Raw genomic sequence first — 15,732 nt, 5'->3', positions numbered from 1 at the left:
TGGCACGGTGCCCGCGGGTGGGCTCAGGGTGGGATTTTGGGGGGTGGTACCGGGTTTTTTGGGGGGGTGGGCACACGGCGGAGGGTGGTACCGGGATTTGGGGGTGGCACCCGCTGGGTGGGTGTGGGATTTTGTGGGGTGGGCACAGGGCAGAGGGTGGTACCGGGGTTTTTGGGGTGGCACCCGCCGGGTGGGTGCCCGGGCTGGGGCTGGGTGGGCACAGCCGCCCTTGCGGTGCCCGCAGCGGGGATTTACCGGATCCGGTTCCTCGTGCCCAGCGCGTTCCCCGCCCGCAGCCCGGCCCGGGGATCCCGGCGGTGCCGGGGGCTCCGGGGCGCACCGGGCGGGCCGGTGACCTTGGCGAGCAGCCGGTCCTGCGCAGCGCCGGCACCGGGGCAGGGCCGGGCCGAGCTCCCGGTGTCGCCCCCTACGCGGAGCCGCAGCGGCGGCACCGGCGGAGCTACCGGAGGAGGTACCGGCGGCACCGGCGTGCCCCTCCCGCGGGCCGGCACCGGGCACACGGTGAGTGCGGGGCTGCGGCCGCCGCTCCCTCGCTGCGAGGCGGGCGCGGGGCACCGGGACAGGACCCCCGGGACCGGGAGGGACGCGGCGGGCGGGGGTCGCTGGCTGGGTGGGGGGGGCGGCAGGAGCGGGGTCCCCCCCGCACTGCGCTGTCCCCTCCCGGGCACCGGAGTCCCGCAGCCCCGGGGCTGCCGCCGCAGTGTCCCGCACTGCAACACCGCACCGGGCCCCGGAGCGCCGCCACCGCCGCAGCCGCTGTCCCGACCGGCACCGGGACCCCGCGGGGCTGCCCCGCTCCTCCTGTCCCCGCACCGGCCACCGGAATGCCCGGGGGGGGGGTTTCCCACTCCTCCTGCCCCCACCGGGCACCGGGACCCCCGTTTGGGGGGAGGGGGTGCCCCGCTCCATCTGCCCGCGGACCGGGCACCGGGGCTGCCCTGCTCGCCCGCAGCCCGGGCTTGGCACCGGGACCACCGGGAGGGCTGCCCATCTCCCCCTGCCCCCCCGATAGGGCACCGGGACCCCCGGGGGAGCTGCCCCGCTTTTTGTGCCCCTCGAGCGGACCCCGAACCCCCGCACAGCGGCTGCCCCGCTCCCTTTGCCCCCGGAATCGCGCCGCGACCACCGGGAGGACTGCCCACCTCCCCCTGCCCCCCGATGGGGCACCGGGACCCTCAGGGGGGGCAGACCCAGAACCAGGCTGGCATTTGGGGCACCCCGAGAGCATCGCAGCCCCCCGAGGAGGGGGAGGCTCCTCCCGCTGCCCCCTCCGCGCTGTCCTTGGGGAGGGGGCGCTGCCGAGGGGTCTCGGTGGGCACCGCTGCCCGCTCCGTGCCCATCCGTTCCCTTTCCAGAGGTGCCATAAATAACTCGGGAGATCCGGCCCGCTGCGGCTGCCGTGGGATTTTCATCCCGCCCGGAAGCCCCGGGGCACGCCGAGCTCAGAACCGGGACCGGGGGGTCCCTACGGGCCTGGGGGGGCTCCGCGGTGGGGGTGGGCAGCGACTCACCCAGCCCCGCCCCACCCCCGCTTGGGCACGGCGTGGGTGGCAGCGGGTGCGGGCACCCCTGGGGCAGAGCGGGGGGTCCCCTCAGACTCGGGGGGTTTGGGGGGTGCTCAGGGCGCTGCTGTGCCCCCCCAGATGCGTCCCCAAAGCCCCTGGGCCGCTGGCCCCGCAGCGCTGCTGCTCCTGGCCGCCCTGGTGGGCACCGAGGCGCTGCCCAACGCCCGCGGCAGGAAGAAGGTGGTTCATGTGATGGGTGAGTGGGGGTCTGCCGTGAGGTCGGGAGGGGTTTGGGATGGGGGACAGCTCCTGCCGCCTTCGGGGGGTGGGTTTAATGCCATCAAAGCAGGGCCGGGGCTCTGATGTGTCCCCCGTGTCCCCTCAGTCCTGTGGGAGCCGTGCTGGGGTTATCCCGAGCTCTCCTTAGGGTTTGTAAAAAAAAAAGGGGAATTGCACCCAAAGGGTGACCCCACAGTCTCACCCTGCCCCTAAAAGCGGGGAATTCTTCCCATGTCCTCGCCCCCAAAAGTATGGCCCCACATCTCCATCCTTCTTTGCCCCTAAAAGCAGGGAATTACCCCCAAAGTGCATCCCCACATCCTCATAAAAAGGGGAACTCAACCCAAAAGATGCTCCCATATCTCCATCCTTCCTTTCCCCTAAAAGAGAGGAAATTCCCCCAAAATGTGACCCCACATTCCCACCCTGCTTTCCCCTAAAAGACAGGAATTCCCCCCAAAATATGACCCCACCCCCCCATCCTGCCTTGCCCCTAAAAGACAGGAATTCCCCCCAAAATGTGACCCCACACCCCCACCCTGCTTTGCCCCTAAAAGACAGGAATCCCCCCAGAATGTGACCTTACACCCCCATCCTGCTTGCCCCTAAAAGAGAGGAATTCCCCCCAAAATGTGACCCACACCCCCACCTTTCTTTGCCCCCAAAAGAGAGGAATTTCCCCAAAATGTGACCCAACATCCCCACCCTGCTTTGCCCCCAGAATGTGACCCCGCATCCCCGTCCTTCCTTTCCCCTAAAAGAGATGAAATCCCCCCAGAACGTGACCCCCACCCTTCCTTTCCCCTAAAAGCAGCAAACTCCCCCCAAAAGCCGCTCCCCCCCCTCTCCCCCGTTCCTGCCCTCCCCTGTGCCAGCCCCGGGGTGGTGGCCGGTCCCTCCCCGAGCCCGTGTCCCTCCCGCAGAGGGTGACAGCGGCGCCGTGGTGGTGCAGACAGCTCCGGGCAAGGTGGTGACCCACCGCGGCGGCACCATCATCCTGCCCTGCCGCTACCACTACGACATTTCCACGCACGACCCGGCCGAGATCCGCCTCAAGTGGACCAAAGTCACCGAGCCCATGACCTTCGTGGACGTGTTCGTGGCTCTGGGCAAAGCCCGCCGGGCGTTCGGCTCCTACCGGGGTCGCACGGCCCTGCAGGAGGACGGGGTGGGCGACGCGTCCCTCATCATCCGCAACGTCACCCTGCAGGACTACGGGCGCTACGAGTGCGAGGTGACCAACGAGCTGGAGGATGACACCGGCGTGGTCAAACTGGACCTGGAAGGTGGCTTGGGGGGGGGGGTTTGGCGAGGTGGCATTGATGGGAGTTTTTGGGGGTTGTTGTGGGGTTTTGGTGGCGGGGAGGGTTTGGGGTGGTGGCTCGGAGAGGTGGCGGGGGGAGGGCTCAGAAAGCATCTGGGGATGGGGTGTGGAAGGGGGGAAATGCTCTTTTAGGGGTTCAGGTGGTGGCAGAGGGGAAAAATGCTATTTTAGGGGTTCAGAGGGTGCAGTTTGGGGGTGGTGAGGGCTCGGAAAGCACCTGGGGACGGGGGTGTGGAAGGGGGGAATGCTGCTTTGGGGGTTCAGGAGGTGGCAGAGGGGAAAAATGCTTCTTTAGGGGTTCAGAGGTCACAGTTTGGGGGTGGTGAGGGCTCAGAAAGCACCTGGGGATGGGGGTGTGGAAGGGGGAAATGCTCTTTTAGGGGTTCAGGAGGTGGCAGAGGGAAAAATGCTATTTTAGGGGTTCAGAGGGTGCAGTTTGGGGGTGCCAGGGCTCAGAAAGCACCTGGGGACAGGGGTGTGGAAGGGGAAAATGCTTCTTTAGGGGTTCAGGAGGTGGCAGAGGGGGGAAACGCTTTTTTAGGGGTTCAGAGGTCACAGTTTGGGGATGCCAGGGCTTGGCTGGACCCCACGCAGGCACCGCTGATGCTCCCAAGTGCCAGAGGAGAATTTTCTGCAGTCTGGGATTCCCAGAACTCCCCAAACTCCTTGCAGAGGAAAGATGAGTGGGATTTTCCAGGCCATTCTCCCAATCAGAATTCCCATTTTTCCAAACCCCCAGAGCAGAATCTCCTGGAGTCTGGGGTTCCTGGAACTTCCAAAACTCCCAGATTGGGATGATGAGTGAGATTTTCCAGACGATTCTCCCACATTTTCCCAACCCCCACAGCAGAACCTCCTGGGGTTGGGATTCCCTGCAGTCCCAAAACCTGAATTTCCCAAATCTCCTTGCAGAAGGACCAAGAGTGGGATTTTCCAGGCGATTTTTCCACACTTTCCCAAACCCCACAGCAGAATCTCTGGAGTCTGGGATTCCTGGAACTCCCAAAACCCAAAACTCCTTGCAGACTGACCATGAGCGGGATTTCCCAGGCCATTCTCCCAAATTTCCCAAACCCCAGAGCAGAATCTCCAGAGTTTAGGATTCCCTGAAATCCCAACTCCTGGATTTCCCAGAACTCCTTGCAGAGGGATGATGAGTGAGATTTTCCAGACGATTCTCCCAAATTTCCCAAACCCCACAGCAGAATCTCCTGGAGGTTGGGATTCCCTGCAATCCCAAAATCCGAATTTCCCAGAACTCCTTGCAGAAGGATGATGAGTGGGATTTCCCAGACCATTCTCCCAACCAGAATTCCCATTTTCCCAAACCCCACATCTCCGGAGTCTGGGATTCCCTGCAATCCCAAAATCCAGATTTCCCAAATCTCCTTCCAGAGGGACCACGAGTGAGATTTTCCAGACGATTCTCCCACATTTTCTCAAACCCAACAGCAGAATCTCTGGAGTCTGGGATTCCCTGCAATCCCAACACCTGGATTTCCCAAAACTCCTTGCAGAGGGATGATGGGCGGGATTTCCCAGACCATTCTCCCAACCAGAATTCCCATTTTCCCAAACCCCACAGCAGAATCTCCAGAGTCTGGGATTCCCTGCAATCCCAACACCTGGATTTCCCTTGCAGAGGGACTATGAGTGGGATTTTACAGGCGATTTTTCCACACTTTCTCAAACCCCAGAGCAAAATCTCCAGAGTTTGGGATTCCCTGCAATCCCAACTCCTGGATTTCCCAGAACTCCTTGCAGAAGGATGATGAGTGGGATTTCCCAGACCATTCTCCCAACCAGAATTCCCATTTTCCCAAACCCCACATCTCCGGAGTCTGGGATTCCCTGCAATCCCAAAATCCAGATTTCCCAAATCTCCTTCCAGAGGGACCACGAGTGAGATTTTCCAGACGATTCTCCCACATTTTCTCAAACCCAACAGCAGAATCTCTGGAGTCTGGGATTCCCATCAATCCCAAAATCCGGATTTCCCAAAACTCCTTGCAGAATGACCACGAGCAGGATTTCCCAGACCATTCTCCCCACCAGAACCCCCCCTCCTCACCCTCCAAAACCTCCCTCCAACCCCCCCCCCCCCTCCTCCCCAGGGGTGATTTTCCCGTACCACCCTCGCCTGGGGCGCTACACTCTGAATTTCCACGAGGCTCAGCAGGCGTGCCTGGAGCAGGACGGGATCCTGGCCTCTCATGACCAGTTACACCAGGCCTGGCTGGAGGGGCTGGACTGGTGCAACGCGGGCTGGCTGCAGGACGGCTCGGTGCAGTACCCGATCTCCCGGCCCCGCGAGCGCTGCGGCCGCAAGGACACGCCCGTGGGCGTCCGCAACTACGGCTACCGGCACAAGGAGAGCGAGCACTACGACGCCTTCTGCTTCACCTCCAACCTCAACGGTGAGGGGAAACTGAGGCACCGAGCCTGCCCCTGCTCTGCAGGCCTCTGGGATGCTCTGAGCAAAAAAATGTTTATTATTTTAGACAAAATCTCCTCTTTTTTATCCAAAACCTCTTTGTTAAAAATCAAAAATCTCTTTTTTTTTTTTTAAACCAAAACCCTCTTGGTTTTAGCTGAAACCTATTTCTTTTTAATCCAATTTTTTTTAAAATACACTTAGCCAAACCCTCTTTTCCTTTTATGTTTTTTTTTTAATACACAAAACTTTCCTTAGCCAAACCCTCTTTTCCTTTTATTTTTTTTAATACACAAAACCTTCTTAACCAAACCCTCTTTCTATTTTATTTCTTTTCAATCCAAAACGTTTTTTTTAAATATACACAAACCTTTCTTAGCCAAACCCTCTTTTTCTTTTATTTGTTTTTTTTTAAACCCATGACACTTGTCCTTAGCAACCCATAATCTTTCCTTTTTAGTCTCCTTTAATAGAAAAACCGACTAGCCAAGCTCTCTTTTCTATTTTTTTTTACAAACTTGTCACCCTCTTTTCTTTTATTTTATTATTTTTTTAATACCAACTTTCTTGCCAACCTCTTTTCTTTTTCTATTTTCTTTCTATCCAACCTTCTTCAACCTCTTTTCTTTTATTTTTCTTTTAAATCCAACCTTTTTTTTGCCAAACCCTTTTTCTTTTCTTATTTTTTTTTAACTGACATCTTGTTTGAACCATAATCTCTCCTTTCGTCCCAAGAAAAGAGCCTATCTCTTCTTTTCATCTTTTTCTTTTTCTTTTTTAAAGCAAAAACCTCTTTTGTTTATGAAATGTTTTGGGTGCTCCAAGGGCTTGCATCACCCCCAGCCCCCAAAATCGTGGGGGGGGGTTCCACAGGGCTGATACCCCCCAACCTTTCCAAACTCCACGGGACCCCCCAAAACTCCCAATTTTGGGGTTCCCGTGATCCCCAACTTCCAATCCCAATCATGGATCCCAGGCTGATACCCCCCAACTTCCCCAACTCCCCTAAATCTTTTGGGGGTTCCATAGTGCTGATACCCCTCAACTTCCTCAAAACCTCTTGAGGGTTCCCCACTGCTGATACCCCCCAACCTTCCCAAATTCCCCAAAACCTTTTGGGGGTTCCACAGGGCTGATACCTCCCAATTCTCCAACCTCCCCAAAATCGTGTTGGAGTCTCCACAGTGCTGATACCCCCCAACCTTCCCAAACTCCCCCAAACCTTTTGCGGACCCCACAGGACTTCCATCCATCCCCAAAAACCCCTCGGGGAGTGCTCCAGAGCGGGTGGCTCGGGGAGGAGGACACTCCATCCCCCCTCCTCCCTTTTTTCCAGGCAAAGTTTATTTCCTGAAAACATTCCGCAAGCTGAGCTACCCGGAGGCCGTGCAGGCGTGCAAGAACAACGGCGCTGCCGTGGCCAAGGTGGGTCAGCTGTACGCGGCCTGGAAGCTGCAGCTGCTGGATCGCTGCGAGGCGGGCTGGCTGGAGGACGGCAGCATCCGCTACCCCATCGTCAACCCCCGCGCCCGCTGCGGCGGCGCCGAGCCCGGCGTGCGCAACCTCGGCTTCCCCGACAAGAAGTACAAGCTCTTCGGCGTGTACTGCTTCAAAAAAGCCGGAGAAGTCCCGCCCGTGGTGGCCGCGGGGTTCCCCAAACGCGTGTGAGGGTTTGGAGTGGTCCGGCAGCACCCCCGGGTTTGGTTGGGGGTCTCCCCCCCACCCCCCGAGCCCCGCGCTGTGCGGGGAGCTGCGGGCAGCCCCTGCCCAGGCACGGAGAGGTGGCGGAGGCGCGGGCTGGCGGCCCTCGGTGGCGCTTGGGGACACCGGGGCAGCGGGAGGGGACGGGTTTGGTGAGCCCAGCCAGGAGCCTGCGCCCCGACCCGGGGCTGGCTCCCCGCTCCTCGCAGCTCTCGCTTCTCGACGCGCCCGTTGCATGCGCTAAAGCGCCGCAGAGCCCCCGCCCCTCCTCATCCTCACCCCGGCCCCGCGCTGACCGACCCCGGCAAGTGCCGCAGGCCCCCTCCCCAAAATCCCCCCGTGGCGATGGGCGAGGATTCGGGGCACCGGGTTTGGCTTCGTGCCTCGGCAGCCGGGGGGTCCCGCAACCCCCGCAGCCCCCCCGGGGCAGCTCCCGCTTGGCTTGGAGCGAGGAGGGGTCGGGGGACAGCGGCCGCTGTGCCCACCCGGCCGGGCACCGGCCGCAGGCTTTGGCAGCCCTGGACGTAGATGAAATAAAAGCTTCGGCCGCTTTGGAGAGCTGAGCGCGGCTCCGTTGGGTCCTTGGGGGGGCTCGGGGGGGGCTCAGGGCCCCTTCCCCGCTCGCCCGGGGCGACCTTGGATTGATCGGGGTTGGATCCAAGGAGCAGCGGCAGCGGAGCCGCCCCGCGGGGTCACCGAGCTGGCAGGGGGGCAGGGGGGCACGGCGGGGGTGGCACCACACCGATGGGGACCCCCGGATTCGGAGGGGGTCGGGACGTGCTCCGGCTGAGCAGAGCCCGTAAATCAGCTTTGATCACTGGAAATAAATGTCTGTCACAGCCCTGGGAGGGGACAGCGGGGCCGTGGGTGACAGGGGGCAGGGGCAACCTCGGGGGCGCGTGATGGGGGATGATTTAGGCAGGAATCCCCCCAAAAAATCCATCGACGTGTCCTCATCCCGAGGGGGACGCTGCGGCCGCGCCGGCGGGCGACAGGGACACAGGTGACGGCCACCACCGCGAGCAGGTGGCGGATGCGACACGGGGGACCCTGGGGGACAGTTTGGGGCTGCTCGGAATTGATGGGGGGCGGTGAGAGGAGGCAGATGGGGAGCGGCGCCAGGCAGGGGACACGTCCCGAGGTCCCCAGGAAAGGGCGGGCGTCGCTCAACTGTTAAAAAAATTTATTAAAATGTCCAGCAGTACAGAAAGGCAGAGTCAGAAATGGGGAGGGGGCGTCAGGAGGGGGTCGGGGAGGGGGTGGGGACACGGCAGTCACGTCGCAAACAGCAGAGATCGGAAAGCGCCGTACACACACACACACACACACACGCCAACTCCAACGGGGACCCGAAACGAACGGAAAGGGGACAGAACCAAACCGAGCACCCCCAAAGCAGGCGCGGAGCGGGGACAGTGGCCCCGCAGCCACCGTGTCCCCCCCCGCCCCACCCGTGCCGGCCGCGGGGACGCCCCGAGGAGCTGGGGCAGGGAAATGGGGAGGGGGGGCTGCTAAAAAACCAGAGCCGGCCCAGGTGGGACAGGGGGGTCTGCCTAGTTGACCCCCGATTTGGGGACAAGGACAGAGCCCAGCTTGGGGGAGGTCCCTGTGCGGGGCTGGGGGCTCCAGCCCGGGCCGGGGGGCTGAGCGTGGGACATGCAGGGAGGGCTGGGGACGCACACGCAGCCGCCCCCTCCGGATCCTATTCCCTACGGGGCCGGGCATCCTAAGGAGCTAAAGCCAAAAGGGGGCTAAAAAAGAGGGGCGGGGAAGGGCTGGGACGGGGACGGGGGACGCCACCACATCCCCCGGGGACCCCTTTGTGCTCGCCCGGCTCTAGAAGTAGTGGCCCTCCTCCATCCAGTCCAGCCGGAGGTGCTGGCGGTGTTTTCGCCGCTCCTTGCGGGGTTTGTGGTGGTGGTGCTGGTGGTGCGGGTGGCTGTGCCGGTGCCGCCGGTGCCGCCGCGCTCGGTGAGACCGCCTGGCTAACGGGGGGCAAGGCAGGGCACGCGGTGGGGGGGTCAGCTCAGGGTTCTGGACCCCCCATCCCCGCGGGGTTCAGCCCCTCCCCGAGTCCCCCACTAACGTTTTGTGCAGAGGATTTTGGGCCGGTCCCACTTGCCGCTGCTGTGGCACTTGATGGTGGGCACGTGGCGCTGGGTGAAGCCCTCGTGGCACTGGTAGCGCACGCTGGAGTGGATGTTGTACTTCTCCTTCCTCTTCCCCACCGGGAAAGCGTTCGGCACCTCCGGGGGGGGGCCGCAGAGCACTGGGAGTGGGGGGCGCAGAGCTCCGTCACCCCCCTGTTACTGGGAGTTACTGGGAGGGGACAAGGGACACCCAGGAGCCACCCCCTTGCCCATCCCTGAGGACACCGCTGGTGGCTTTGGGAGAGGCTCGTCCTTCAGGGCGGCAGCGAGCTGTCCCCGGGGGTTTAATTGGTTAATTAATGGCTTTATTGGGGCGTCATTAGCGCGCGGGGTGGGGAGGAGCAGCTGGAGGTCAATGGAACTTCCCGAGGTGAGGAATGGGAATTGAATGGGTTTGATGGGAGCGAATTAAACAAACCCGAGCGGTGAGGGGAGGGGAGACGGCCGGGAAAGAGGAAAAACTGAGATTTAGGGGAGAACTGCTGGAGTTGGACTGGGAAAGGTTGGCCGGGGATTGGGAGGGGCCTGGGGGCTGCAGGGTGGGAACAGGGACACTGGGGACACCGGGGACTGCGGGACGGGACCAGGGATGCCGGGTCCCGCGGGATGAGGCGGTGCCAGGCTGGGCAGGCCGGGCGGGCTCTACCTGTGCCCTTCTTGCAGATGTAGGGCAGGTTGTAGTTGCAGGGCACGTCGTTCCACTTGCCGATCTCGTGGGACACCAGCACCACGCAGTCCTCGCCGCCCGCGAAGAAGTTGTCGGGTTGGTTCTCCCGCCAGTTCTCGTATTGCTGCCAGGCCACCAGGGAGGGTGACACTCTCCGCACCCCCTCCCCGCACCCCGAGCCCCCCCAGAGCCCCCCAAAGCCCTCACCAAGCCGGTGTTGTCGGTCCACTGGAAGTCCTGCTCCACGATGCGGTCGTTGAGGCCGATCCAGGTGTTCTCGTGGCCGAAACCTGCGGGGAGAGGCACCCGCGGCTCGCACGGAGGAGGCGAGCGGCACCCGGGCAGGGGGGATCGGGGACCCCCGGCCCACCGTTGATGAAGGCGTGCTCCTCCTGCGAGTGGATGCTGGTGAGGTGCCCGGCCCGGCGGCGACAGTCGCGCTCCGCGTCCTCCCAGGAGCGCCGGCGGGCGAAGTAGCGGTAGCAGTGGCCCTGGAACTTGTGCCAGTTGTGGTCACAGCCCTCCGTGTCTGCGGGGACGCGGCGACAGTGGTGGCACAGCGAAGGACCCACCCCAGCCCTCGCCGCGCGGGATTTGTGTCCCCTTCCAGCCCCGCCAAGTCACAGAGGCTGGGCAGGGTGACACAGCCGGGCTGCGGGGACACCGGGGGCTGTGCCCACCTTTCTCGCAGTGGCTGCCGCCGTAGCTGGGCAGGCAGAGGCACACGAAGGAATTGACCTCGTCGATGCAGGTGCCGCCGTTCTGGCACGGGCTGGACAGGCAGTCGTCGATGTCTGCGGAGACAGCGGGAGCTGAGGGCACGGCGACACCGCCCGCCGCCACCGAGCCAGGAGAGGGCACCGCGCAGCGCTCGGAGCCGCGGTGCCACCCCCGCCCGGTGCCAGGGCACTCACCGATCTCGCAGTTCTCGCCGGTGAAGCCCGGGGCGCAGCTGCAGCCGCACACGGTGCCGTTGGCACGGCTCGTCCCGCCGTGCAGGCACGGGTTGTTCTGGCACGGGTCCGGCGGCGCTGCGGGACGGCAGCGGTGCCCTGAGCCAGGCTGGGGGGGCTCGGTGCCAACCCCGCTCCCACCCCATCGGCTCCCGGCCAGGAAATTCGGATAAAAGCAGCGACACCACCCAAACCTCCGCCTCAAAACCTCCCGTTCTCCCCGCGGCCCCAGCGCCGGTGCCCTCAGCTCGCTGTGCCCGCGGCTCACCGTGCCCGCTGGCGTTGCCGGTGCCCACCCAGGCCAGCAGCTCCCGCTCGTCCAGCGCCGGCTCCTCGCCGCTGCCGCTGTCGGTATCCAGCAGCGGGGACCCCCCCGGGCCCCCCAGCTCCGGCTCCGCGGAGGGCTCCAGGAGCAGCCCCCCGCTCGGGGACCCGGCGGGCTCCGTCCCCCCGGGCTGGGGGGCACTGGGGGACGGCCAGGGCCCGCGGGTGGCCGAGCCGAGGGGCGTGGGGGGCTCCTCCCTCTTGGTCTCCCCGGAGGCGTCTTCCTCGCCGGGGGCTGGCGGAGCATCCTCGTGTGCGGGGACAGTTGGGGGGCCGGGGGTGGCGGGGGGCTGCCGGGGTCCCGGGAAGGACAGGAGGAGCTGCTCGGTCGCTCCCGGTTCTGGCTCAGAGCGCTGGGTGGGCTGTGGGTCTGGGGGAGAGAAGCCTGCGGATCCCTCCTCGGCCACCGGCTCCAACAGCGCCAGCTCCTCCGGCCGCGCGGTGCTGGCCCACAGCAGGACCTCGGTGGCCATAGGGGAAGGGGACGGTGAGGGGACATCCCAGGCCGGGGGGGACGCCGTTGTTTCGCTGCTGGGCTCGGCTGCGCCATTCCCAACATCCCTGGATTCCTCCGGCTGCTCCTGGCTGGGCTCGGCCAGCCCGTGGGGAGCCGTGGGACCGGCCCGGCCCCGGGGCCCGGGAGGAGCCCCCTCGGTGTGGCCGGGGGTGGCAGGGTGTCCCTCGGAGGGACCTTCTGGCTGTAGGAATGTCACCGCCTTCCTCTGCCTCTCCAGCGCGCCGTCCCCCGGGGCCCCGCTGCTGTCCCCGCCGTCCCCGCGGGGCTGCGGGGACAGCTCGGGACCCTCGGCCATCAGCGGGGCCGGGGGCAGCGGGGGCAGCGGGGGCACGGAGCCACCGCCCTCCTGCCAGGGGGTGTCCCCGGAGAAGTCCTCGGTGGCATCCGCGGGTGGCCTCGGGGAGTCCCCACGGGCGCTGGCGATGTCACGGTGGCCCCGAGCGTCGCCGGCAGTGGAGGGGGACGGGGACGGCACGGGCGGGGTCCCCGCGGGGGTCCCTGAATCCCTCGGGGCCGGCGAGAGGGCCACCGGGGCGGTGGCCGGGGCCACGAGCTCTGCAAGAGATGGCACCGCCATGGGGTCACCGAGAGGTGACAGCGCCTGGACCCCCGACCTGTCCGGTGTCACTCACCGGGGCTGATGTCCTCCTCCAGCGCGTTGGGGGACGCGTGGGGACCCTCCCGCCGGGGGCTCTCGCTGCCGCCTCGGGGGGTGCTCCACAGCTCCACGGCGTTGGCTGCGGCTCCCCTCACCTCCTGCGCCAGCACGGGGGCCTGGGTGACAATCCCTGCTGTCACCGCGGGGTCTCCAGAGGTGACAATCCCCGCTGCCACCGCGGGGTCCCGGCTGTGCCGCTGGAGCTGGAAGTAGCGCCCGTTGAGGCCGGGGTAGCTCCGCCTCGGGGCGCTGGAGCTGCCCGGGGGGGTGCTGGGGGTCTCCGGGGCCGCGCTGGGGACCGTCCCCAACCCTGGCGGTGACAAGGACGAGCCGGCGCTGTGCTCCGGGGCTGGCCTTTGGGGATGTGACGGGAGGGTGGCCGGGGGTCCCGCGGGGTCTCCTTGGGCCGGGCTGGCGCTGGGAGGATCCCGGCGGGAGCTCTCCGGATCCACCACGTTCAGAGCCTCCTCCTCGTGGGGCCACGCCAGCGCGGTGGCCGCGGTGGCCGTCGGGGATGTCGCACCGCCCGTGGCCAGCCCTGGAGCCGCCGGCGCCGGTGGCAGGGCGGTGCCCGGGAGGTCACCGCGCTGTGCCACCGGGCTGCCGCTGGCCGGCCGCAGCTGCTCGTCCTCATCCTCGCCCAGCCCCGCGGGCCCCGGCGGTGACAGGAGGTCGTTGCTGTCGCGGGGGATGTCGCGGGTGTCCCCCGATGTGCCCGGGTCCTCGCTGTGCTCCACCAGCACGTTGTCGCTGCCCGGCGGGTCGGGCGTGGGTGGCACCGGCAGCACCGGCTGCTCCGTGTCGCCGTGCCCCGCGGCTGTGGGGACACCACGAGCGTCAGCGGTGCCACCGAGGGCACCCGGGGGTCCCGTAGCCCCCCTGGAGTGTCAGCACCGAGCACCGCATCCCCCTCCCCTCACCCGGGAGGAGCTGAGCTCCCTCCCAACGCCTCTCCCCTCATTAATCTCATTAATTCCCCAATTAAATATTCATCCGCAACAATTTCCCCGCCGCGCCCACCGATCCCCGTGGGAGGAGGGAGCGGCGCGGGGACCCGGGGGGGACCTCGGGACATCCCCCTCACCTTTGTAGCAGTAAGCGTCGAATCTGGAGGCGGCGGGGGGGAAACCGGTGCGGTTTGGGAACTGGTAGAGGGTCCGCACCCCCGGGGCCTCGCCCCCGCACTTCCTGCGCGGCTGCCGGATGGGGTAGCGCACGCTGCCATCGGCCAGCCAGCCCGGGTCGCACTGGTCCAGCCCTTGTCGCCAAGCCAGGTAGAGCTGGCCCGTGGTGGCCAGCGATGCCCCGCGGCTCCGGCAGTGCCTGCGGGCGCCCTGCCAGGTGAAGCGCCCCGGCGCCGTGGCGTAGAACACAGTCCCTGCGGGAGAGGGGAGATCTTGGGGACACGGTGACAGGAGGAGGTGGCTCGGGGCGGAGCGGAGCTTTTGGGATGGTCTTGTGGCCTGAGCGCTCGGTGGCAGTGCCAAGGATGGCACGGAGCGCTGGCTGGAGAGGGATGCACGGAGGTGTGGCCGTGGAGGGACATCGTGGGCAGCCAGCCATGCCTCGGCCACTGAGGGACATCCCTGGGCACCCAGCTGTGCCATGGCCACTGAGGGACATCCCTGGGCACCCAGCTGTGCCATGGCCACTGAGGGACATCGCTGGGCACCCAGCCATGCTATGGCCACAGAGGGACATCGTGGGCACCCAGCTGTGCCATGGCCAGGGAGGGACATCCCTGGGTACCCAGCTGTGCCATGGCCACTGAGCGACATCGTGGGCACCCAGCCAGCCACACTGTGACCTCAGAGGGACATCGTGGGCACCCAGCCACATCATGGCCAGGGGAGGACATCCCGGGGAACCCAGCCGTGCTCGTGGCCATGCCATGGGTACCAAGGGACCCCCTGGGCACCCAGCCGTGCTCGTGGCCATGCCGTGGGCACCAAGGGACCCTCTGGGCACCATCCCTGCGTGCAGCCCTTGCCTCGCAGCTCCCGGGAGTAGCAGTAGACGTCGTAGAGCTCGGCGGGCTCCCTGCGGCCGTAGCTGCGCACGCCGGGGAGGCTCTCGCGGTCTCCGTAGCAGCCGGGCCGGGACAGGGTGATGGGGTACCTGCCAAGAGGAGCACGGTGGGCACTGGGCTCAGCGGGAAGGGCTGCCCGGGGGTTCCCGGGGATGTGCGGGGGTTCCTGGGGGTGCCCGGAATAGCCCGGGGGTGGTCCGGGGGTTCCCGGGGGTGGCCTGGGCTACCCGGGGGTTCTCGGGTGTTCCCGGGGCTGTCCGGGGGTTCCTGGGGGTGTCCTGGGGGTTCCTGGGGGTTACCGGGGCTGTCCGGGGGTTCCCGGGGGTTCCCAGGGCTGCCCGGGGCTGTCCGAGGGTTCCTGGGGGTTACCGGGGCTGTCCGGGGGTTCCCGGGGGTTCCCAGGGCTGCCCGGGGCTGTCCGAGGGTTCCTGGGGGTGCCCGGGGCTGTCCGAGGGTTCCCGGAATGTCCCGGGGATGTCCCGGGGGTGGCCCGAGGGTTACCCGGGTGTGGCCTGGGGGTGCCCGGGGGTTCCCGGGGATGTGCCGGGGGTGTCCCGGGGGTGTCCCGGGCGGTTGTTTGGGGGTGGCGCACTCACCGCACGCTCTGGTCGCTCAGCCAGCCCGCATCGCAGTTGTCGTAGCCGTCCTCGAAGGCGGCCTGGAGGTGCTGGGGGGAGGCGATGACGGCGGAGTTGTCGCGACAGGCGCGACGGGCGGAGGAGAAGCTCAGCGCGTAGCGCTCGCCCGCGGGCCGGTAGTGGAACACAACGCCTGGGGACACCGAGAGGGGACATGGGGCAGCAGGGCACGGCTCGTGTGGGGTGCGTGGGGTGCAGGGCTGGCACGGCGTGCAGGATTGGCATGGGATATAGGGCTGGCACGGGATTTAGGCCTCAGACAGCTCGCGGAGAGTCCGCAGGGCTCGTGGAGTGCAGAGCTGGCACACGGTGCCACAGTTCGTGCGGGGGGCAGGACTGGCACTGGGTCCGTGTGGGGCTGGCACGGGGGGGCTGGCACTGGGTCCGTGTGGGGCTGGCACGGGGGGGCTGGCACTGGGTCCGTGTGGGGCTGGCACGGGGGGGGCGGCCTGGGTCCAGGGGGGGCTGCACGGGGGGGCTGGCACTGGGTCCGCGTGGGGCTGGCACTGGGTCCGTGTGGGGCTGGCCGGGG

General features: G+C 65.7%; 2 protein-coding genes across 2 annotated transcripts in view; one reads left to right on the top strand and one right to left on the bottom strand.

The window, feature by feature from the left end:
• Positions 1 to 443: 443 nt before the first annotated feature.
• Positions 444 to 7,827, top strand: HAPLN4 (hyaluronan and proteoglycan link protein 4). Its single transcript, XM_050986148.1, has 5 exons — positions 444 to 522; positions 1,665 to 1,782; positions 2,729 to 3,091; positions 5,244 to 5,546; positions 6,900 to 7,827. Exons 2-5 carry the CDS (start codon positions 1,665 to 1,667, stop codon positions 7,229 to 7,231), a joined length of 1,116 nt encoding a protein of 371 aa, XP_050842105.1. The 5' UTR covers positions 444 to 522; the 3' UTR covers positions 7,232 to 7,827.
• A 1,111-nt stretch (positions 7,828 to 8,938) lies between these two features.
• Positions 8,939 to 15,732, bottom strand: part of NCAN (neurocan) — an 8,677-nt gene continuing 1,883 nt past the window's right edge. The window contains exons 2-13 of the mRNA XM_050985938.1: positions 15,159 to 15,333; positions 14,524 to 14,651; positions 13,618 to 13,911; positions 12,508 to 13,350; positions 11,303 to 12,430; positions 10,996 to 11,112; positions 10,762 to 10,875; positions 10,452 to 10,610; positions 10,289 to 10,371; positions 10,061 to 10,205; positions 9,351 to 9,533; positions 8,939 to 9,245 (exon numbers count right to left, since the gene is read on the bottom strand). Coding sequence (XP_050841895.1) covers positions 9,016 to 9,245; positions 9,351 to 9,533; positions 10,061 to 10,205; positions 10,289 to 10,371; positions 10,452 to 10,610; positions 10,762 to 10,875; positions 10,996 to 11,112; positions 11,303 to 12,430; positions 12,508 to 13,350; positions 13,618 to 13,911; positions 14,524 to 14,651; positions 15,159 to 15,333 — 3,599 coding nt within the window. The 3' untranslated portion in view covers positions 8,939 to 9,015. The remainder of the gene's footprint in view (positions 9,246 to 9,350; positions 9,534 to 10,060; positions 10,206 to 10,288; positions 10,372 to 10,451; positions 10,611 to 10,761; positions 10,876 to 10,995; positions 11,113 to 11,302; positions 12,431 to 12,507; positions 13,351 to 13,617; positions 13,912 to 14,523; positions 14,652 to 15,158; positions 15,334 to 15,732) is intronic.

Source organism: Serinus canaria, chromosome 28 (assembly GCF_022539315.1).
Source record: "Serinus canaria isolate serCan28SL12 chromosome 28, serCan2020, whole genome shotgun sequence".
Lineage (NCBI taxonomy): Eukaryota > Metazoa > Chordata > Aves > Passeriformes > Fringillidae > Serinus > Serinus canaria.
Note: the sequence above shows the minus strand (reverse complement) of the source record. Positions and strands in the feature narration are given on the sequence as shown.

Coding starts and splice junctions, on each gene's coding strand:
- HAPLN4 (XM_050986148.1), top strand. CDS start 1,665: ATGCGTCCCCAAAGCCCCTGGGCCGCTGGCCCCGCAGCGCTGCTGCTC. Junction 1,783..2,728: donor GAAGGTGGTTCATGTGATGG/GTGAGTGGGGGT, acceptor TCCCTCCCGCAG/AGGGTGACAGCGGCGCCGTG. Junction 5,547..6,899: donor CTTCACCTCCAACCTCAACG/GTGAGGGGAAAC, acceptor CCTTTTTTCCAG/GCAAAGTTTATTTCCTGAAA.